The sequence below is a fragment of the Chroicocephalus ridibundus genome, chromosome 17, assembly GCF_963924245.1.
Source record: "Chroicocephalus ridibundus chromosome 17, bChrRid1.1, whole genome shotgun sequence".
NCBI lineage: Eukaryota > Metazoa > Chordata > Aves > Charadriiformes > Laridae > Chroicocephalus > Chroicocephalus ridibundus.
Window position 1 is genome coordinate 1,058,533 of NC_086300.1, and position 22,049 is coordinate 1,080,581.

At 65.2% G+C, this 22,049-nt stretch overlaps 1 protein-coding gene across 7 annotated transcripts; it reads left to right on the forward strand.

Annotated features, from left to right (window-relative positions):
• The first annotated feature begins 735 nt into the window (after positions 1–735).
• HDAC5 (histone deacetylase 5) lies at positions 736–22,031 on the forward strand. Of its 7 annotated transcripts, none has more exons than XM_063354231.1 (27): positions 736–863; positions 2,006–2,137; positions 4,688–4,762; positions 6,921–7,141; positions 7,466–7,604; positions 7,844–7,958; positions 8,113–8,240; positions 8,363–8,494; positions 9,391–9,503; positions 10,480–10,611; positions 11,497–11,716; positions 11,846–12,051; positions 12,738–13,004; positions 13,451–13,607; positions 15,064–15,197; positions 15,281–15,401; positions 15,509–15,558; positions 15,647–15,754; positions 16,407–16,462; positions 16,573–16,660; positions 16,779–16,898; positions 16,990–17,087; positions 17,546–17,664; positions 17,752–17,885; positions 18,094–18,178; positions 19,185–19,338; positions 20,374–22,031. In XM_063354231.1, exons 1-27 carry the CDS (start codon positions 776–778, stop codon positions 20,414–20,416), a joined length of 3,435 nt encoding a protein of 1,144 aa, XP_063210301.1. In that variant the 5' UTR covers positions 736–775; the 3' UTR covers positions 20,417–22,031. The 7 variants fall into 7 exon arrangements, with proteins under 7 accessions (XP_063210301.1, XP_063210304.1, XP_063210302.1 ...); XM_063354234.1 differs by having other exon boundaries at positions 12,750–13,004; XM_063354232.1 differs by having other exon boundaries at positions 10,483–10,611.
• The last annotated feature ends 18 nt before the right edge of the window (positions 22,032–22,049 follow it).

Here is a 22,049-nt window from a genome sequence, read left to right on the forward strand (position 1 = left end):
ACACCAACAAGCAGTATGCACACACGCGCACACTTACCTGTATGTCAGTGCACATTAGCAGATGGCATGCACACTCACGCGTGTGCACTCCACACTGACCTATAGCTTACATACACACTCACGTGTGCCATTGCACACTAGCACATGATGCACACTCACTTGCACTTGTGCTGTTGTGCACCAACATGCCGCGTGCATACGTGCGCATGCTCACGCATGTGTCATTGCACAGTTGTATATAGTGCACACTCATACGTGTGCCGTTACACACCAGCCTGTAATGCACACACACTCTTACACGTGGATCATTGTGCAGTAGTGCACAGTGTATGCTCACGTGTGTGTGTTGTTGCACACTAACATGTGACGCACTCACAGCTGGTGCTACTACACACGAGCATACTTATGCACACGTGTGCACTATTTCACAAAAACAGATGAAACACGTGAAACGGTGGCACACGTGTTGTTGCCCACTGGTACATGACACACGCCCAGACACACACACGCATCACTGGACACACAGACACAATCACACGCGTGTGTGCACATGCACGCGGAGACACAAACACACGTACACACGCGTGTCATTGCACGCACGGTGACACAATCACACACACACGTGTGTGACACACCCCCACCCCCTCATCCCCGGCTCCTTTAAGCCCCACCCCCCCCACCCCGCGCCGCGCCCCGCCCCCAGGGAAGGGGCGGGGGGGGGCGAGTCTATTTTTAGCGCAGGGTTCCGTCACGTGATGGCGAGTGACGTCACCGAATGTTGTTGTCGGGGCGGGCGGGGCCCCGCTGCAAAGATGGAGGGGCGGCGGGGCGCGCGCGGGGCGGCGCGGCCGGGCACCGCGCAGGTACGATGGGGGGGCACGACGGCGGGGGGGAGCGCCTGTGATCGGGGGGACGGGAAATGGGGGGGGGGGGGGGACACGACGTGCAACGTGGGGGGGAGGGGAGTCGGTGCGGCGGGAGGGGGCACCGGCGGGGGGGCCGCAGCGCGGGGAGCGGGCGGGGGGGGGTCGTGCAGCGGGGCTTGCGCGGTGCAATGGGAGGGGGCCCCTGTGCAGTGTTGGGGGGCCCCGTGCAGTGGTGGGAGGATATGCCTTGGGGGGGGCTCTGTACAGTGTTGGGGGGGTCCCCGTGCAATGGGAGGTGGGGGAAATATGCGGCTGGGGGGGCCTGTGCGCCAGCCCGGCGGCGGCTCTGCAGCGCGGACCGTTTGCCGGCGGGGGGGGGGCCCCGCTGCACCGCACCGGGCTCGGGTCTGCCGATGGCTCTCCCCGAGCTTTTCCGCCACCCCATTTCCCCCCGCCGCGGGGTCTGTCGCGTCGCTGGGGAGCCGAGCGTGGGCCCCACGAGTGGCCCCTCCCGACCCCTATCTTGGGGGGAGGCGCTGCAGCACCGGGGGCCTCGCAGCGGGGGGGGCCCGGGTCAGCGCCGGGTGTCCCCCCCCTCCCGTGGGGCTGGGTCGGACATCGCTAGAAGAGGCCCTTGGGGTGGCGTGGGGGGATGCCCTTATAGGGTGGCACCGCGGGAGGGTCCTGGGCACCGGGCTCCCCCTTTGTGCCCCCCCCCCCCCCCCCTTTTCTTGCAGAGCCTTGTGTAACGCCGCCGGCCCCCCGCCCCCTCCATCTTGGTGGGGGTCCCCTTTCCCGGGGGGCAGCAGAGGGGCCGCATTCTGCCCGCAGATGCTCCAGTGCTGGGGGCGGGGAGGGGGGCACAGTGCTGGATTTGGCCCCGCACACATGTGCTGGGGTTTGGGGGGACCAAGAGGGGGGGTCACTCCATGGAGCCGGATCCGTCCCTTGGCTCTGCCGTTGGGTGGATGCTCAGGACCTTGGGGGGACACACGACACCCCCCCATGATGCTGGATCCAGCCCTTGGCTCCGGGATGCTCTGGGGGACCCCCAGTTTGGTGCTGAGGAGGGTGTGTGTGCATGTGTGTGTTTTCTCGGGGGGGGAACACTGGGTGCTGATGGTGCTTGGTCCCCGCAGGGCTCCCAGGCGGTGCAGGCACAGCCCCAGCACCCCAGCTGGTGCTGACGGCCCCCCCAGACAGCCACCTCTGCACATCCCCCCGCCTCTGCTGTCACCCACTGGCCACCATGGACCCCCAGAGTGACACAGGTGAGAGCGGGGGACATGGGGGTGGGGGGGGATGCTGTACCCAACCGGGTACCCTGCATATGGGGGTCAGGTCCCTGCTGTGACCCTGGGCACCCCGCCCAGTTCATCACCCATCGGCGGGATGGAGACCGATGTGACCCGGGACGGCACATAAATGCCGCGTGCCCGCCACTGCCACCGCCGCCGTCATTAGCACCCGTGTGGGTGTCACCGCGCGAGACGGGCGCGTGTGGAGTGGCGGCGGGCGCTGTGCCCAGCCACCCCCCCCCCCCTTCCCTGGTTACCCTGGACCCCCCCCGGCACCCACTTGCCACGGGGGGAAACTGAGGTGGGAGCTGGGGTCACCACCGTCCCCCCAGTGTGGCACGGGTCACACGCAGTGGCTCCTTTGGCTCTTTACGGGTGAAACGTGGTGGCACCACTCGGCGATGGGTCCCTGTGGACCCCGGGATGCGGGTCCCCTCGGTGACATCCCGTGGGGACAGCCTGGGTGACCGCGAGCCGCCACGAAGGCCGTGCCCGCGCTGCATCGCCTGGCTCCTCGTCAACGCCGCCCTGTAATTAGCCCGGTGGGAATTCCAGTGACATCTGGACGCGTCCCCGACGTTCAGCCGGGGACAAGTGGCTCCACCAATCCCCGTGGCCACCTGCAGCCTTGGGGGTGCTCGGGAGGGGAAACTGAGGCACGTGGCGGTGGCAGAGCCACTCCGTCCCACTGGCTGGGGCTGGGGACTCGCCGTCAGTTTAGGACGGGGCAGGGGGAGGGTGTCCCCTCTGTCTGCCCCCAGCGCTGCCGCTGCCTGTTTGCTGCCAGTTGGTATTTTTGGAGCGGCCGCAGGGCGGGAGCGGTGCCCGACCGTGCCTGGCACGGGGCTGGCACACGGCATGGTGGCACTGGGGGGTGGGGGGGACGCGACACATGGCCCCGCCACCTCTGCTTGTCCCCACCACGCTTTCCTCCGTGTCCCCTTCCTGGCTGTGGCTGAGCCTGGGGGAGGCTTTTGTGGGGATGAAGGCCTGCAGCGGGTGTGATGAGTTGGGCAGGTCTCAGCTGGGCATCCCCTGTTGGCTGTGTCCCTCACGTGTGTCATGTCCTCCCCCCCGCCCCCAAGCCTGAGGGTCCCCCTTTGGGTGCTGGGGGTCCCCCAGTGCTCCCCGATCACAACCCCTTTCCCATGGGGCTGCGCTGTGGAGGGGGTCCTGGTGAGGGTCACGTGGGTGGTGCTGCCATCCCTGGGGGCATAGGTGCCCTGCTCCTTCCATCCCTCCCCCTGCTTGGGGGGGTCCTCATCCCCCTGAGGGGGGGTGTGTGTCCCCTCATCCTAAAGATGTACCACTGCCTCTCCAAGGGGCTGCCAGCACTGGTGTGCCTGGGGCCGGGGGGGAGGTCTGGCAGCCGGGAGGGCTCGGTGCGTGCCCGGGGGGGTCCGGCAGCTGAGAGGGCTCATTCCCGTGGCCTCCTGCCCGCTGGCGGCACCAGAAATAGCTGGGCTGACGTCAAGCCCCAGAGCACCCCGGGGGGGGCGGGCAGGGGGCCACGGGGGGGTGGGGGGGGTAGCCCATAAATATCCTAGCTATTAAAAGTCTCGGCTTGGGATTAAGGTGCTGGTAAATAAACGTGGCTGCTGCCGGCGGGGGGGTTTACACACGGCTAGTGGGGTGTGGGAGGGTCCCCATCCCTGGGGGGTGGGGGCGTGTCCCCCCCTCAGCCCATTGTCACCCCCAGCCCCGCTGAGCTGCTTTGGGTCACTGATCCGGCAGAAGATGTGCTAAATTGGTGTCTGTGCCCCCCACCGGCTTAGGGACCCCCGACCCCCCTGGGGGCTCCTGGTGGGGGGGTCCCATGTGGGAGGGGCCCTTGCCTTCGCTTTCCCAGGGCAGGGACTAATCCCCCTTTGTGTATCCCAGATTTTATTCCCGGCAGTGCTGATGCGGATTAACGTCCCTGGCAATTAGGGGCTTGGAGAGGATGGGGTGGGGGGATGGGGGGGAGGTCGTGGGGATCCTAGCCCTGCTGCGAGTTGTCTCCGCCCGCCCCCCCACCCCCAGCAGGGGCAGCCCCTCTCCCCCCATCCCCGAAGCAGTTTGGGTGCAGGCGCCGTGGTCCCCGCATGTCCCCAGAGGGGGCTGTATGGCACGGGGGGGACACATGGCGCACCCCATCCCACGGGAGCCGTGGTGGCCCCCCCCGGGCACGCTGCCCTATTTATAGACGACTCCTCCTGTGCGCCAGCTATTTCCAGGCGCCAGAGAGAAGAGCCCGGCGGGAGGATGGGGGGGACAGGACGCGGGGGGGGGCTGTGGGTGGGGGGGGGGGGGGGGCACCCAGCCCCACCCTGCCCAGGATGGGGGGGCTAGATCTGCTCCCCTCACCCCCACCTCCGGAGGATGCTTGGTGCCCTCCTGGCTGGCAGCTCCCCCATCCCCCTGTGCTAAGGAGGGGGCTGGACTGGGGGCACTGAGGCTGTGGGGAAGGGGGGGACATGCCCCAGGGCCCCCCCTCGGCGATGCTGCAGCCCATTTGTGAGAGGGATGGGGGTTTTTCCACAGAGGGGGGGTCCAGCCGTGAGCCCTCGCTGGAGCTCCTGTCCCATGCCCAGCTCCACGCCACCCTCCCTGCCCCAGGTGAGTGCTGGGGGGGTGGGGGGGGCAGACCCCCTCCCCCCTCCCAAATCCGGTGGCATCCCACCTGGTCCTGTGCCCATGTGTCCCCTCGTGTTGGGACATTTTGGCTGCGTGTCCTGTACCCTCCCAGGGCTCTCCTGAACCCACGGTGGTCCTGGCTGTGCTGGGGGGGGTCATGGCATCTCCCTGCTGATGGGGGGGCATATTTGGGTGGTGGGTGCTGTTGTGGTGGCACATGGGGACAGAGGTGGGTGCAGAGAAGTGGCTGCGGTCTGTCACCGGGGGGGGAGGGCTGCGAAGGGGTACGGTGAGACAGTGTGAGGGGGGGCACACCCCCTCGTACGGGTGTGCAAGGGGGGGTACTGCTCTGCTTGCGATGGCAGTGGTGTTCCAGCCCCCCCGTGTCCCCATTACCTACAGGACCCCCCAACGTTGCACCCCCGTGGGGATAGTGCCAGCCATGTCAGGGGACATCCTACACTGGCCTGGGAGCACTTTGGTTTGGGGGGGTTTGTGGGCACCGAAGGGTTAAGCAGCCCCCGTGCATCCCAGGGGGACGGGGTGGTGGCCCCCCCCCGGCAGGGTGGTGGCCCCGGCCCCTCGCCAGCCCAAAGCCACTTCTGAGCCCCTAAGTGGAGGTTTGGCTGGGGCTGGGCTCACTCCTGCCCTGGCCCCTCCCGGGGCTATTTTTAGTCCCCCTCCCACCCACTCCCCCCAGCACGGGGTGCTGCCGACCCCTCTCCTTGCACACCAACACCCACTGGGGTGGTTTTGCAGCCCCCAAAGTGAGGGGCTGTCAGATCTTGGGGAGCTGCAGGGGCACCCCCTTCCCCCCCCCCCCGTACAAATCTGCCTTCCCCCCCCTCCCTGAGCGTGGGGCAGCCCCAGGGCCACCCCCCCAGGGCTGAATGGGGATGGTGAGGGGGGGTTGGGGGTTCCCCCTGTCCCACGGCCCCTCTTACATGTCGAGGGGGGGCTGGCACTAACTGTGGGGACTGGTACGTACTGGGGGGGCTGCTTGGTGCTGGGTGTCCTGATTGGTACTGGGGAAGGGGGCTGGCACTGGGGGGCTCTTTTTTTAAGGGGGGCTGGCACTGGGGGGACTGGTTGTCACTGGGGAGTGCAGCGTGGTACTGGGGAAGGGGGGCTGGCAGGTTTCTGGGGGGCTGGCAGTGGGGAGGGGGGGCTGGCAGAGCCGGGGGGGTTGGTGCCCGAGCTCCGCGGCTTGGTGACGTCCGCGGGTCTGTCCTGGGCACACGTCAGTGCCCGACGTGCAGCCGCGGCGTGTGCCGGGGCGGGGGGGGGCCGGGGCGCATTAGCATGCAGCACATGCCCCCCCGCCCCCGCCTTCCTGTTTGCGTGGAGATGGGATGCCCCCCCTCGGCCCCGGTACCCCTCTGTGCGGGGGGGGGGACACACAGGGGGCCTGGATGCCTGGGTTTATTTGCTACTGGAGAAGGGGATGTGTGTTCCTCCCCCCCTCCCCGTTTTCTGTGGATTCTTGGTGGATGCTGTCGGGTTTATGCCTATGTGTAGGTTGGGGCTTTAGCGGACATGCTCTGGGGGGGTGCTCAATCCTGCCCACCCCCGGCTGCCCTCTGGGCTGTTTGTTGCAGATGTGGGGGCTTGGCTTGGGGTGACTGCCCCTGTTTTTTGAGTGTGGGGGGAAACCAAAGCACAGGGACAATCTAGGGTGGCTTGGAGCTGGTGGGAGACCCCCCGGGAGCCCCCCAACTGCCCCCCGTTGCTGGGAATGCCCAGCCAGCCCCCTGAGCATGCCCCAGCTGCCCCCCCATTGCCAGGACAGCCCCCCATCTGCCCTCTAACTGCCCCCACCCCCCAATCCAGGGACACCCCCAAATTACCCACTAAGGGTGCCCTAGCTGTCCCCCATCACCTGGACAGCCCCCCCAGCTTCTCCCTAACTGCCCCCGCACCAGGACACCTCTAAACTATCCTCTAAACATGTTCCAGGTTCCCCCCGCTCCCGGGATACCCCAGACTCCTCCCTAGCTGCCTCCCATCCCTAGGCCATCCCCAAACTGCCCCTAAGCCTGCCCGGCTTCCCCTATATCTGGGACACCCCCAACCTGCTCCCAGCGCCCCCATCCCTGGGACACCCCCAGACTGCCCCCCCTGAGCCTGTGGGTGCCCGCAGGGGCGGAGGGGCCGGCAGAGGTGTGTGGGGCACCCGAAGCGTGCGGGGAGCGCCGGGGGCCAGGGCTGGATGCGGCGGCGCGGGAGCGGCAGCTGCAGCGGGAGCTGCTGGCCCTCAAGCAGCAGCAGCAGCTCCAGAAGCAGCTGCTCTTCGCCGAGTTCCAGAAGCAGCACGAGCACCTCACCCGCCAGCATGAGGTCCAGCTCCAGAAGCACCTCAAGGTGGGCTGGGGGCGATGGAACCGGTGGGGCACCACCTGTTTGGGGTGCTGGAGATGTGGGGCATCACCTGTCTGGGGTGATGGAGCCATGGGGTAAGACCTCCCGGGTGCAGGAGCCATTGGGGGCAGGTTGGGGGTGATGGAGCCGTGGGGCATCACGTTCCTAGGGGTGCTGGAGCTGTGGGGTGTCCTACCTCAGGGTGACGGAGCTACAAGGGGGGGATCAGGGTGGGGTGTCACGTACCCCCTCAGCCCCTGATGCATGGAGGGGGGTGGGAGATGGGGGGTGCCCATCCCCGAGCCCCCCCCGGCTCCGTCCCCGCAGCAGCAGCAGGAAGCGCTGGCCGCCCGGCGGCAGCAGGAGCTGGAGCAGCAGCGGCAGCGGGAGCGGCAGGAGGCCCTGGAGCAGCAGCAGCGCCTGGAGCAGCTCCATGCCCTGCGCACCAAGGACAAGAGCCGCGAGAGTGAGCTGGGGGGGGACACGTTGGGAGGGGGAGGCTGGTTGGGACCAGGGGGGCTGGATGGAACATGGGGGGCTGGATGGGACTGGTGAGCAGAGAAGGGGACTGGGGGGCAATAGGGACTATGGGGGCTGGGGTGATATGGGGCACTGGGGGGCGGATGTGTGTGTCCCAGTGGGGCTGGGGGCTGTCTGTATGTGCTGTGTGTGTCCCCCCCATCCCAGCTGTCCCCCCCGCCCCAGGTGCCATAGCCAGCACAGAGGTGAAGCTGAAGCTGCAGGAGTTCCTGCTCAGCAAGACGAAGGAGCCGGGCACCGGCCCCCCCAACCATTCCCTCCCCCAGCACCCCAAATGTTGGTAGGTCAGACACACAAACCCCCCCCCACTTCCCCCAAACCCAGACACACACACGCCCCCCTCCCCCCCAGAGTGGGGCCGGGGGGGACACGACCCAGGCGTCCTAGCGGGGTCTCTGCTGCCTTCGCCCCCCACTCCCTCCCCCCCCCACCAGGGCTCACCACACCTCGTTGGACCAGAGTTCCCCCCCCCAGACCGGCAGCCCGGGGACCCCCCCATCCTACAAACTCCCCCTCCTCGGCACCTACGACGGCCGGGATGATTTCCCGCTCCGCAAAACCGGTGGGTGCCGGAGCGCCGGCGGGAAGAGGTTGGGGGGGGCACGGGGGTGCCGGGAGCCATACCGGGGCTAACGCCGCTTCCGGGTACCCCCCCCCCCGGTGTCCCGTCCGCCCCCCCCGCAGCCTCCGAACCCAACCTGAAAGTGCGCTCGCGGTTAAAACAGAAGGTGGCGGAGCGGAGGAGCAGCCCCCTCCTGCGCAGGAAGGACGGCACCGTCATCAGCACCTTCAAGAAGCGCGCCATCGAGATCACGGGTGAGCCCCGCCCTGCGGACCCTGCCTCAGTTTCCCCAGGTTGCCGGCTGGCCCCCCCCCTCCCCCCCCAGTGATGGGGGCTGCCAGCAAGGACACGGAGTCCTCCCCTGGCTGCCGGGGCATGGACATGTTCCTGCAACATGTGTGCACGTGTGTGATTGTGTAACGTGTGCGTACATGTGCTTGTGGACAGACGTGCTTGTGCCACGTGTGCGCACACATTTGATTCTGTAGCGTGTGTGCACACATGTGCTTGTGTACAGACATGCTTGTGCCACGTGTCCACAAACGTTCTTGTGCACAGATGTGCTTGTGGAATACACATGTGCCTGTGCACAGACACGCTTATTCAACACGTGCACATGTGCTGGTGCACAGATACGATTGTGCAACGTGTGTGCGCACATCTGCTTGTGCACATACATGCTTGTCCAGCACGGGTGCACAGATGTGTATGTGCTACATGAGTGCACAGGTGTGTTTGCGCACATATATATGGTTGTGTGACATGAGTACACACGTGTGCTTGCACACATGCATGGCTGTGCAACATGTGTGCATATATATGCACACACATGGTTGTGCAATATACGTGTACGTATGCTGGTGCACATACATGCTTGTGTAGCACATGCACATGGGTGGTTGTGCACAGATGTGTTTGTGCTACACAAACGTACATGTGCTTGTGCACACATAAGCTTGCATGACAAATGCACACGTATGCTTGTGCAGCACATGCATGTGTGCTACACGTGCCCATGCTTGCACATGCCTGTGCATGGGCACACGGTTGGTTTGCAGCGGCGCAGGCTGCCCCTTCCCTGGGGCAGTGTGTGCTGGCAGGGGACACGGGGACGGTGGCGTGTCCCCCCCTCACGCGGGTGGCCCCGCAGTGTCCTCGGTGTGCAGCAGCGCCCCCGGCTCCGGGCCCAGCTCCCCCAACAGCTCCCACAGCGCCATCGCCGAGAACGGCTTCACCGGCTCTGTCCCCAACATCCACGCGGAGGTAGGAGCCGCCGGGGGCACACGCGTGTGCGGGGCGTGTGCGGTGAGTGCTCAGCGTGCACACGTGTGTGCTGTGAGCATGCTCAGGGTGCACATGTGCATTAAGGTGTGCACTGTTGGCGTGCTCATGGTGCACATGTATGGTCAGGTGTGTGCTGTGAGCATGTTTAGGGTGCACATGTGCATTCAGGTATGTGCTGTGTGTACAGGGTGTACATGTGTGTACAGGCGTGTGCTCTGTGTTCAGGGTGCACATATATGTTCAGGTGTGTGCTGTGCGTATGCTCAGGTTGCACATGTGTCCATATACGTAGCCAGGGTGTGTGTTCAGTGAGCACACGTGTGTTCAGGTGTGTGTTATTAGCATGCTCAGGGTGCACATACATGCTTGTGTATGCTGTGAGTATGTTCAGGGTGCACATACGTGTTTGGGTATGTGCTATAAGCACCCTCAAGGTGCATGTATATGTTCAGGGCGACCCCGTGTGTTCAGCTGTGTGCTGTGAGCGTGTTCAGGGTACATGCATGTTCATGTGTGCAGCCAGGGTGCGTGCTCAGGGTGCACACGTGTTCAGGTGCGTGGAACCAGGGTACTCAGTGGGCACATGTATATTCAGGTGTGTGCTGTGAGTGTGTTCAGGGTGCCCCTGTGTTCACACGTATGCTGTGAGTGTGCTCCGGGTACACGTGTGTTCAGGTATGCGCAGACAGGGTGTGTGCTCAGTGTGTGCGTGCAGGCGTGTGGTACGAGCATGCTCAGGTCACACACATGTGTTCAGATGCATGCAGGCAGCGTGTTCAGCGCACACATGTGTGCTCAGATGCGTGCAGCCGGTGTGTGCACGTTTGGGGTGCACGTGTGTGCTCGGGCGCGTGCAGCCGGTGTATGCTCCCAGGTCGTGCATGCCCATGGCATGTGTGGGCACATGTGTGCCCGTGCTCATGGCATGTGCCTGGTGTGTCCTCCCGCCCCACAGCAGCTCCTGCCCCAGCACCGAGCCCTGACGCTGGACGGCGCCAGCCAGCTCAGCCTCTACACGTCCCCGTCCCTCCCCAACATCTCCCTGGGGCTGCAGGCCACCGTCACCGTCACCAACTCCCACCTCAACGTGAGTGGGGCTGGCACGGGGACCTGCAACACTATAGCGGGGGTGTGGGGACCCCCATGGTGGGGTGGCACAGGGACCTGGAATCTCATAGTGGGGGATGTGTGGACCCCATGGGGATGGCATAAGGACCTGGAACCCCAAAAGGTCAATATGGGGGCCTTGCGCGCCGTGGGGTGGTACGTGGACCTGGAACCCTGTGGGGGGTGTTTGGGGACCCCATGGGGAGGTGGTACAGGCAGCTGGAATCCTGTGGGGGGGATGTGGGCACCCCATGGGGAAGTGGCACAGGGACCTGGAACCCCAAAGGGTCGATATGGGGACCCTGCGCCCTGTGGGGAGGCACAGGGACCTGGAACCCATAGGGTGGCAGTGGGGACCCTGCAGTGAAGTGGAATGAGGACCTGGAACTCCAAAGGGTCGATGTGGGGACCCAGCACCCCATATGGTGTCTGGGAACCTGCAGCCCTACAGGGGCCACGTAGGGACGCTGTGGGGGGTGGCACAAAGACCTGATGTCCCATAGGGGTGGCCTGGGGACCTGGCACCTCGCAGGCTTGGTGTGGAGACCCTGTGGGGTGACTGTAGGGCAGGAGGGGGGGCTCCAAGTCAGGAACCCCAGCATCTGGCCCCCCCATATCCCCCCAGGCTGGGTTTGTGCCTCAGTTTCCCTGCAGGAGAGAAGCTGAGGCTCATGGGGGGAGGACTGGCAGCGCCCCACTGTCCCCAGGTCAGGGTGCTCCCAGTCTGGGGGGCACAGGGTTGGGATGGGGGTGTCACCCAGCACCTCGAGGGCTAGGTGGCAGCATCCCTCTTCCCCCTGCAGTTGAGGGCTGGGGTGGTGGGGTTGGAGCGGGGGGGACACAGTGCCATTCTCTGTCCCCACAGGCGTCCCCCAAGCTGTCACCGCAGGCGGAGGCTGAGCGGCCAGCTGTGGCCACCCTGCGCCCTGGGGCCGCCCTCACTGGCAAGTTCCTGAGCACGTCCTCCATCCCGGGCTGCCTGCTGGGGGTGGCCCTGGAAGGAGACCCTCCCGCCGGCCCCGCGTCCCTGCTGCAGCACGTCCTGCTGCTGGAGCAAGCGCGCCAGCAGAGCACCCTCATTGCTGGTGAGTCCCCTGCTCTGCCTCAGTTCCCTTTGCTTGCAACCCTCACCCCCCGCGCCCCCCCCCCAGATGGATCTGGGGGGGACTTGGGGGGGTTCAGGGTGCCCCACTGATGATGGCCGGCTCCTTCAGTGCCTCTGCACGGGCAGTCGCCACTGGTGACAGGGGAGCGCGCGGGGAGCGTGCGGACGGTGAGCAAGCTGCCGCGGCACCGGCCCCTGAGCCGCACGCAGTCGTCCCCGCTGCCCCAGAGCCCCCAGGCCCTGCCCCACGGCGCCCTGCCCCACGGCACCCTCCAGCACCACTTCCTTGACAAGCAGCAGGTCCAGCTGGGCAAGGTGGGGCAGGGGCTGCCGTGGGGCTGGGAGAGGGAGCGGTGTAGGGTATGGGGTGGGTATGGGGCTGGTGTGGGTCGGAAATGGGGTGGGCTTGGGGCAGGGGCTGGTGTGGGGTGGCCATGGGTTATGGGATGGGTGTGGGCTGGGTATGGCGTGGCTATGGGGCACGGGGTGGGTATAGGTTGTATGTGGGGTGGGGATGGGATGGGTATAGGGTACGGGCTATATGTGCGGTGGGAATGGGGTGAATATGGGGTATGGGATGGGTATAGGGTATGGGCTCTACGTGGGGTGTATAGGGGGTGGCTATAGCATATGCGCTGTATGTGGAGTGGGTGTGGGGTGGCTATGGGGCAAGGGATGGGTATAGGGTGTGGCGTGGATGTGGGGCACAGGAATGGGTATAGGGTTTTGGCTGTACATGGGGTGGATATGGGGTGACTATAGGACATGACGTCACTGTGGGGTGCATATAGGGTGGCTATAGGGTGTGGGGTATGGGGTGGGTATAGGGTTTGGGATGTATGTGGGGTGGGTATGGAGTAGCTGTAGGGCTTGGGATGGGTGTGAGGTGGCTATGGGGTGTCTGTGGGACATGGGGGGCATGGGGCAGGGGCTGGCCCAGGGTGGCCATGGGGAGTTGGGGGATCAGTTTGGCCCCCCGCACCCACCGCCCCCCCTCCCAGCTGCTCCCCAAGGCGGGGGAGCTAGCGCGGCAGCCCCCCACCCACCCCGAGGAGACGGAGGAGGAGTTGACGGAGCAGCAGTCGCCCCCCCCAGGCGACGGGGTCCCCCCTGGCCCCCCTGTTGCCATCGCCTCCCCGGACGCCAGCGACCCCCCAGAGCGGCTGCAGGACCCTGAAATGCCTCACGAGGAGCCGGGTGACAGCGGGGACGAAGCCGAGGGCTCTGGGGTCTCCGATGTCACTGAGCTGGGGGTCACATACAAGCAGGTGAGACCTTGGGGGCCCCATGGATTGGTACCCAGGGAGGGGGGCGCCCAAATATCCCTAAATGTCCCCCCCCCAACTTTTAAACGAGCGTTGCCTTTGCACGAGCATCCCTTGCCCCAGCGCCTGGTCCCCGGCCAGCCGTTCCCCTCCGCCCCCCCCCGCCCCCCGACTACCTAGGGGCCTGCCCCCCCCCGCCACTGCCGCAGCGATGACTCGGAGGGGCCAGTGACTCATCCCCCCCCTGCTCTGGCCTCCCAGCTCCGCCACCCCCGCACTGCAGCGCCCCCCCCCCCCGGCCCCCGCCGTGACTCATCCTCCCCCCCCACAACTCGGACGTGGCCACCCCCTCCCCGGCCGGGACATGGTGACATGGCCGTGCCTCGTGCCAGGCGATGGCCAGGAGGGGGTGATGGTGTGGCTGACGGGGGGCGTCGGGGCCCCCCCAGGTGTTCCCCGAGGCGCCGCTGCAGCTGTATCCTGCCCCCACCCTGGGCATCCTGGCGCTGCCCCACCCGGCCCTCGCCCGCACCCAGTCGTCCCCCGCCAGCGCCGCCATCAAGCCCCCCGCACCTGATGGGCCCCCCAAGCATCTCTTCACCACAGGTACGGGGCCGGGGGGGTGCCTCATCGCTTGGGGGTGACCTGTGTCCCATGGCCTGTCCCCTCTCCCACGGGCTGCCCCTACCCCACAGGGTGCCCTGTCCCTCGGTAGACCCCCAAGGGTGCCCATGTCCCCCGGGGTGCCACATCCCTCAGGGTACCCAGAGGTGCCCCTGACCGTGGGGTGTCCCATCCCTCGGTGGGGTCAGGGGTGTCCTTGTCCCATGGGGTGTCCCTGTCTCTCGGGGTGCCCAGGGGTGCCCCTGCTCCCCAGGATGCCCCATCCCTCGGTGGGGTCAGGGGTGCCCCTGTCTCCTGGGGTGCCCAGGAGAGCCTTGTCCCATGGGGTGTCCCTATCCCACGGGTTGCCCTGTCCCGTGGTGTGCCCAGGGGTGCCCCTGCTCCCCAGGGTGCCCCATACCTTAGGGTGCCCAGGGATCCTCCTGTCCTGTGGGTGCTCCATCCCTTGGTGTGCCCAGAGGTGTCCCTGTCCCATGCAGTTCCCCATTCCTTGACGTGCCCAGGTTGCCTGTGTCCCACGGGGTCCCCCATCCTTCAGGATGATGTGGGGTGCTCCTATCCCATGGGATCCCCCTGTCCTGTAGGGTGCCCCATCCTTTGGGGGGCCCAGGAGAGCCCTTGTCCCGTGAGGTGTCCCTGTCCCATGGGATGCCCTGTCCCTTAGCGTGCCCAGGAGTGCCCCTGCTGCCTTGGGTGCCCCATCCCTTGGTGCATCTGTGTCCTGTGTGGTTCCTAATCCCTTGGGGTGCCCAGATATCTCTGTATCCCATGGGATCCCCCTGCTCCTTGGGGTGCCCCATGCCTCGGGGTGCCCTGGAGTGCCCATGTCCCACAGGGTCCCCTTCTCCCATAGGGCTTCCCATCCTTCAGGGATCTCTGTGTTGCATGGGGTTCCCAATCCCTTGGGGTGTCAAAGGGCGCCCCTATCCCATGGGATGTCCCATCCCTCAGGGTGCCCAGGAGCACCCATGTCCCACAGGGCCCCCTTTGCCCGTAGGGTTTCCCATTTCTTGGGGTGCCTGGAGATCCCTGTGTCTCATGGGATCCCCCTGTCCCCTGGGGTTCCCAATCCCTTGGGTTGCCCAGGAGTGCCCATGTCCTACAAGGTCACCTTCACCCATAAGCTTTCCCATCCCTCGGGGTGTGTGGGGATCCCCATGTCCCATGGGGTTCCCAATTCCTTGGGGTGCCCAAGGATCCCCGTATCCCATGGGATGTCCAAGGGTTCCCCTACCCCATGGGGTGCCCAGGAGTGCCTGCGTCTTGCAAGGTCCCCTTCGCCCATAGTGTTTCCCTTCCTTTGGGGTTCCTGGGGATCCTGGTGTCCCACGGGATCCCAGTTTCCCATGGGTTCCCCATGTCCTGGGAGGTATGTGTGTGTCCTGGGGGGGCTGTGGGGGGGCCGGTCCCAGGTGTGCCATTATGGTGCCTGGCACAGGTGTGGTGTACGACACCTTCATGCTGAAGCACCAGTGCACCTGTGGGAACACCAACATCCACCCCGAGCACGCTGGTCGCATCCAGAGCATCTGGTCCCGCCTGCAGGAGACCGGACTCCTTGGCAAGTGCGAGGTGAGGCATCCCGCCATCCCGGGGCTCCCCTCCTCGCCTTGGGGTGGGGGGCTCACCCCTGTGTCTCCCCTCCCCATCCCCAGCGCATCCGGGGCAGGAAGGCGACACTGGAGGAGATCCAAACGGTGCACTCGGAGCATCACACGCTGCTCTATGGCACCAGCCCCCTCAACCGCCAGAAACTCGACAGCAAGAAGCTCCTGGGTAGGTGCTTGGAGGGAGGGACACCCAGAGGCCTGGGTCCCCTTTTGGAGTTGGGGGGACACTATCCCCCCCTGCCCCCCTCGTCATGGCACTCTCTGCCCCACCAGGTCCCATTAGCCAGAAGATGTACGCAGTGCTGCCGTGCGGGGGCATCGGGGTGAGTACGTGGTGGGGGGGGGGGGTCCCTGGCCTGGCCCGGCCCGGCTCCGCTGACATGTCCCTGTGTGTGTCCCCCCCCACCGCAGGTGGACAGTGACACGGTGTGGAATGAGATGCACTCCTCCAGCGCCGTGCGCATGGCAGTGGGCTGCCTGGTGGAGCTTGCCTTCAAGGTGGCCGCTGGGGAGATCAAGGTGAGCGGGGAGGGCTGGCACACCGGCTGGCACACTGGCCCGCGTCCTTACACGCGGCCCCTGTGCCACCTGCATGCTCGGGGTGTGCACACCTACCTGAGGAGCAGCCCCTGTGCACGCTTGCATGCGTGTGCACCACCCATGTGCATGCTCACCGGGGGTGTCATAGCCCTGTGCGAGCTTGTGTGTGTGCGCACCACTTCTGTGCACACTTACCTCTGTGTGTGATGGTCTGCAAGCAGGCGTGCATGCACGCCTACCTGAGTGTGCGCGATGGCACTCCCGCACGCTTGCATGTGTGTGCATGTGTGCACTGTCTTGTGCATGCTTGCGCAGGTGTGCGTGGCAGCCCTTGTGTGTGCTTGCACACGTGCAGTGTCCTCATGCACGCTTACCCAGGGGCGTGATGGCTCCTGTGCAAGCGTGCACATGTGTGCACCACTCGTGCACGCTTGCCTGTGGGTGCGACGGTCCCCAAGCACGCTTGCATGCACGCTTGTCACTCCTGCATGTGTGCGCACCATGCGTGTGCGTGGCAGCCCTTGTGCGTGCTCCTGTGTGCGCTGCTCCCCTGTATGCTCACCTGGGTGTGCACGGGCGCCCTCGTGCCCACATGGGCAGGTGCCACACGTGTCCCCCTCTGTCCCTGCAGAACGGCTTCGCCGTCATCCGCCCCCCCGGACACCATGCGGAGGAGTCCACGGCCATGTGAGCATGGGGCTGCACCGGCGGGAGGGACCCCTGCCTGGGGGTGGGGACAGGGGGAGACACCAGTGACCCGGGGACACCCCGGCACTCACCCTGGCCCCCCTCCCCAGGGGCTTCTGCTTCTTCAACTCGGTGGCCATCTCGGCCAAACTGCTCCAGCAGAAGCTGAGCGTGGGCAGGATCCTCATTGTGGACTGGGTAAGGCGCACACACGCCCCCCTCCCGGGGAAAGGGAGACAGGGACCTCCCCTGGGTGACAGGGACCCCGTGGCATGGGTGCGGGGGGGGTTCCCTGATTCCGCTGGCCCCCTGGCAGGACATCCACCACGGGAACGGGACCCAGCAAGCCTTCTACAGCGACCCCAATGTCCTCTACATCTCCCTGCACCGCTATGATGACGGCAACTTCTTCCCAGGCAGTGGAGCGCCCGAGGAGGTACAGGGGGGCTGCTGCGGGGCGGGGTGGGTCACCCTGTGTCCCTCCCACCCCGCCTGTGGCGTTGGGGGTCACTCGTGGCTGTGCCCAGGTCGGCAGCGGGATGGGAGTGGGCTACAACATCAACATCGCCTGGACCGGGGGCGTTGACCCCCCCATCGGGGATGTGGAGTATCTTACCGCCTTCAGGTGGGGGTCCTGAGGGCGTCCCTGTGCCCTTGAGAGGGGAATCCCTGTGCCCTGGGGGGGTCCCTGCACCCTTGGGGGTGTCGCTGTGTCCTGGGAGGGGTGGTTCCCATGCCATTGACAGGGTCCATACACCCTTGGCGGGGGGAACTTTGTGTCCTGGCGGGGGGTGTCCCTGCATCCTTTGGGGTGTCCCTGTACCCTTTGGGGTGTCCCTGTGTCGTGGGGGGGGGGTGTCCCTGTGGTCTTGAGAGGGATCTCTGTGTCCTGGGGCGGGGGGGGGGTGCAGGTCCTGCACCCTGGGGAGTATCCCTGTGTCTTGGGAGGGGTCCCCGTGTCCTGGGGCGGTCCTTGCACCCTGGGGAGGGTCCCTGCATCCTTGGGGGAGTCTTTGTGTCCTGGAGGGGTCCCTGCACCCTGGGGGGGTCCCCGTGCCCGGCCCTGACCCTCTGCCCCCCCAGGACCGTGGTGATGCCCATCGCCAATGAGTTCTCCCCAGATGTGGTGCTGGTCTCAGCCGGCTTCGACGCTGTCGAGGGTCACCTCTCCCCACTCGGTGGCTACTCCGTCACCGCCAAATGTGAGTGGGGGTGTCCCCGGGGGTATCCCCAGGGTGGGGACCTCGGCCGAGCCGCTTGTCACCCCCCCCTCCTTTGGTGTCGCCCAGGTTTTGGCCACTTGACGAAGCAGCTGATGATGCTGGCAGGGGGCCGGGTGGTGCTGGCACTGGAGGGGGGGCACGACCTGACGGCCATCTGCGACGCCTCGGAGGCCTGCGTCTCCGCTCTGCTCGGCCTGGAGGTAGGGGGGTCACCCGTGGGGACCCCCCCTCACCCATGGGGATCCCCCTTGCCACCCCCTGGGGTGCAGGGTGTGTCAAGGTGCATGCCCTGCGCTGTGCCTCAGTTTCCCCCAGTCAAGGAGAGGGCCTCCTGTCCCTGCTGTTTAGGGGGGGTTGGGGGTGCTGGTGACAGGTTTGGGGGTCTTGATGTTGTTCCCCCCCACCCAGCTGGAGCCGCTGGATCCGTCCCTGCTGCAGCAGAAGCCAAACGTGAACGCGGTGGCCACCCTGGAGAAGGTCATCGAGATCCAGAGTGAGACCCTGCGGCCGGGGTCAGAGGGGGGGACATGGACCCTGCCAGGATCCCTGGGGCTGTCACTGACACCGGGGAACACAGAGGGGCCCCCGGGGCTGATTCTGTCATGGGGGGGCACAGAGGGGTCTCTGGAGCTGCCTTTGCCGTCGGGGGATCCCAGGGGGTCTGTCCCTGACATGGGTGGGGACCAGGGGACTGTCCTTGCCTTGGGGGGACCTGGAGGGGTCTCCAGTGCTGTCACTGGGATTCTGGGGGAGTTCCTGGGGCTGTCACTGCCTTGGGGGGGGGGCCCAGAGGTGACCTGCCATGGGGGTCCCATGGGTCCTCCTGAGTTGCCCCTGCCACGAACGTCATGGGGGTTCCCCAGGTTGTCCCTGCCATGGGGGGGGTCCCCAGGGCTATCCCCTCCATGGGGGTCTCACAAGGTCCCTAGGGTTGTCCTGGCTGTGGGTGACACAGAGGGTCCCTTGGACTGTCCCTGCCACGGGGGTCCTAGGAGGTCCCTGGGCTGTCTTTGCTGTGGGTGTCCCCAGGGCTGTCCCCTCCACAGGGGTCCCAGGGGAGGTCCCCATTGCTGTCCCAGCTGTGGGTGGCACAGGGGTCCCATAGGTCCCCCCCAGCTTGTCCCTACCATGGTGGGTGTTGTGGGTTCCCCAGGGCTGTCCACGTAGTGGGGGTCCTGGAAGGTCCCCAGGGCTGTGCTGGTTGGGGGTGACACAGCGGGTCCCTTGGACTGTCCCCACAATGCTGTTCTCATGAGTCACCCTGGCTGTCCCCACCGTGGGGATCCTGAGGATTCCCTGGATCATCCCTGGGGACCATGGGGATCCCCAGTGCTGCCCCCCTGTGGGGGTTCCAGGGGTGATCCCCAGGGCTGTCCCAGCTGTGGGTGGCACAGGGGGTTCCCTTGGACTGTCCCCACCATGGCAGTCCCATGTGTACCCCGGGTTGTCCCTGCCGCGTGGGTGCCGGGGGCCGTGCCCAGCGCTGCCGGTGCCCGCAGGCAAGCACTGGGGCTCGGTGAAGCGCTTCGCGACGGCCGTGGGCTGCTCCCTGCTGGAGGCGCAGAAGGGGGAGGCGGAGGAGGCCGAGACGGTGACGGCCATGGCCCTGCTCTCGGTGGGTGCCGAGCAGGGGAGCGCCGACCCCCAGCCCAGGTATGGCCCCCCGGGAGCCCCCACTGTGCATGGAGACACGCATGTCCCTGGGGGTGTGCATGGAGCCACCCGTGTCCTTGGGGGGCTGCATGTCCCTGGGGGTGTGCATGGAGCCACCCGTGTCCTTGGGGGGCTGCATGTCCCTGGGGGTGTGCATGGAGCCACCCGTGTCCTTGGGGGGCTGCATGTCCCTGGGGGTGTGCATGGAGCCACACGCGTCCTCAGGGGCATGTGTGTCCCTGGGGCTGTGCACGGAGCCACATGTGTTGTCGCGGGTGGTGCATGTCCCTTGGGCTGTGCATGCAGCCACGTGTGTCCTCGGGGGGATGCATGTTCCCTGGGCTCTACATGGAGCCACATGTGTCCTCGGGGGGCTGTACGTCCCCTGGGCTGTGCATGGACCCACATGTGTCCTCGGGGCGATGTATGTCCCTGGGGCTGTGCACGGAGCTACGTGTGTCCTCAGGGAGGGGCGGGGTGGGGGGGAGCTGCATGTCCCTTGGGCTGTGCATGGAGCCACATGTTTCGTCATGGGAATGCATGTCCTTGGGGGTGTGCATGGAACCATGCATGTCCTCAGGGGGCTGCATGTCCCCTGGGCTCTTTATGGAGCCACATGTGTCCTTGCGGGGCTGCGTGTCCCCTGGGCTGTGCACAGACCTGTGCATGTCCTTGGGGGGGCTGTGTGTCCCTGGGGGTGTGCGTGGAGCCACGTGAGTTCTCGGGGGGATGTCTGTGGGGTGTGCATGGAGCCACACGTGTCCACTGGGTTGTGCAGGGAGCCACGTGTGTCCTTGGGTGGGTGATGGACATGTGTGTCCCCAAATTGCCATGTCCCACCCTGAGGATGAAGGGGAACGGCGGCGGGGTGACAGTGCCATGACTTCGGGGGGGGCTGTAGGCAGCTGTGCCTGGTGCTGAGCTCCAGGTGCCGAGCTCCCACCATCGCTGCCTCAGTTTCCCCGGCCGGGGCTGGGGGCCGGGTCCCCGCTGCAGGGACCATCCCCGCTCATGCCCCGCTCTGTCCCTGGCCAGGCCCGCGGCGGAGGAGCCGATGGAGGCCGAGCCCACGCTGTGACCCGCTGGCCCCTCACCACAGAGATTTATTCCGTTTCCAAGAAAGAAAGAAACACCGAGAAGAAAAACACACACAAAAAAATCACCTTAAAAAACAAAAAAAAACACATAAAAAAAGGACAAAAAAAAACCGTGGAAGAAACCAGGAGGAGAAACAGAAAAAAGAGGAAAATATTTTCTTTTTCTATTAAAAAGAGGAGAAAAACACAAAAAAATACCCCACGCCCCCACCTGCCCTGTCCTGTTGGACCCCAGCTCCACGCGGTGTTTGCGGTCGTGTCTCTTGTGAAGCATCGGTTCCACCAGCACCCCCCGCTCCTCCCGCCCTGTCCGTGCTCCGTCCGTTGGGTTTCCCGTCGCTGCCCCGGGCTCCCCCCGGCCCCCGCTGCGGCTCCTCTCTTTAATTTTCCTTTTTTTTTTTTTTTTTTTTTTTTTTTTCCTTGAGTGGGGGGGTGTCCTTATTTTCTCCCCCCCCTTTTTTTTTTCTTTTCCCCACTCATTCCCTCCCCGGCTCCAGCGTCCGCCCCCCACCCCGGGGGGAGGCGATGGGAAATATTTGTGCCTTTAATTAAGTCAGTTGTTGGTGTTTTTTTTTTTTAATGCCTTAATTTGCCTCTGATTTTTTCGGTTTTCTCAATTTTCTTCCCCCCCTTTTTTTTCCCCCCTTGACGTCCCCGTTTCGGAGGGGGACACAAGAGGCAGGGGATGAGCCCCATCCCTTTGTCACATTGGGTCAATGGGTGATGGATCCTGGCGCCTTCGTTGGGATAAAACTTTGTCCCTTCCTAAAAGAGAGGAGGAAAAAAAGGGAAAAAAAGAAAAGACAAAAAAAAGGAAAAAACCACTTCATTTTCCTGTTACTTCACCAGCCGGAGGGGACTTGGAGCGATTTTAGCTTTAAAAGAGAGAAAAAACAAACCCACGCAAAACAAAGGTATATAATTTTATTACAGATGTATTATTTAATAGTATTTTTTTAATGGGTGGCACTGGCCGTGGGTCCCGGGGCAGAGGGCGAGGACAGCGCTTCGTGTTTTAAGTTATTGCAGCGGGGCGTTTGGGGTGGCTCCGGGGGGGGTCCCCAAATCGGGGTGGCGGTGGCAGGGATGAGCGTATGTCCCCTGTCACCTCCCCCAGCCCCAGGGCGGGGGCGGGACACCCCAGCTTGGGGCGATGGGTGGGGAGGAGGAAGGGGGGTGTCACCGAGTCTTGAGGGGACACCAGCCTGGCTGTCCCCAACACTGGGGACAACCCCTGGGCCGCAAGCCGAGGCGGGGGGGTGTCTGTTGGGTGGTGGTGGCAGTTGGGGACCCTCCCCTTTCATGGTGGGGGAGGGTGACATCCCCCAGCTGCCCCCAGCCCAGGAGGGAGAAAACGCCTCACGTAGGAACCACCCACCTCCCGGGGGGGTCGGGCGAAGGGCGCCGGCCCCCTGGCTTTGGGCTGGTGTCGTCGGCCCACCCCGCTGTGTCTCCCCCGCCACCCCTGCCCTGCCTCGGTTTCTTTTCTGTCCGTCTGCCGCCCGCTCGCGCGCTCTCAATATGGTTTTCAGTTGAGTATTTTGTAAGATGTTACCAATGTTCGTCCTTGTATAAATAAAACTGTTTCTGGCAATACCCAGTGGTGCCCCACTG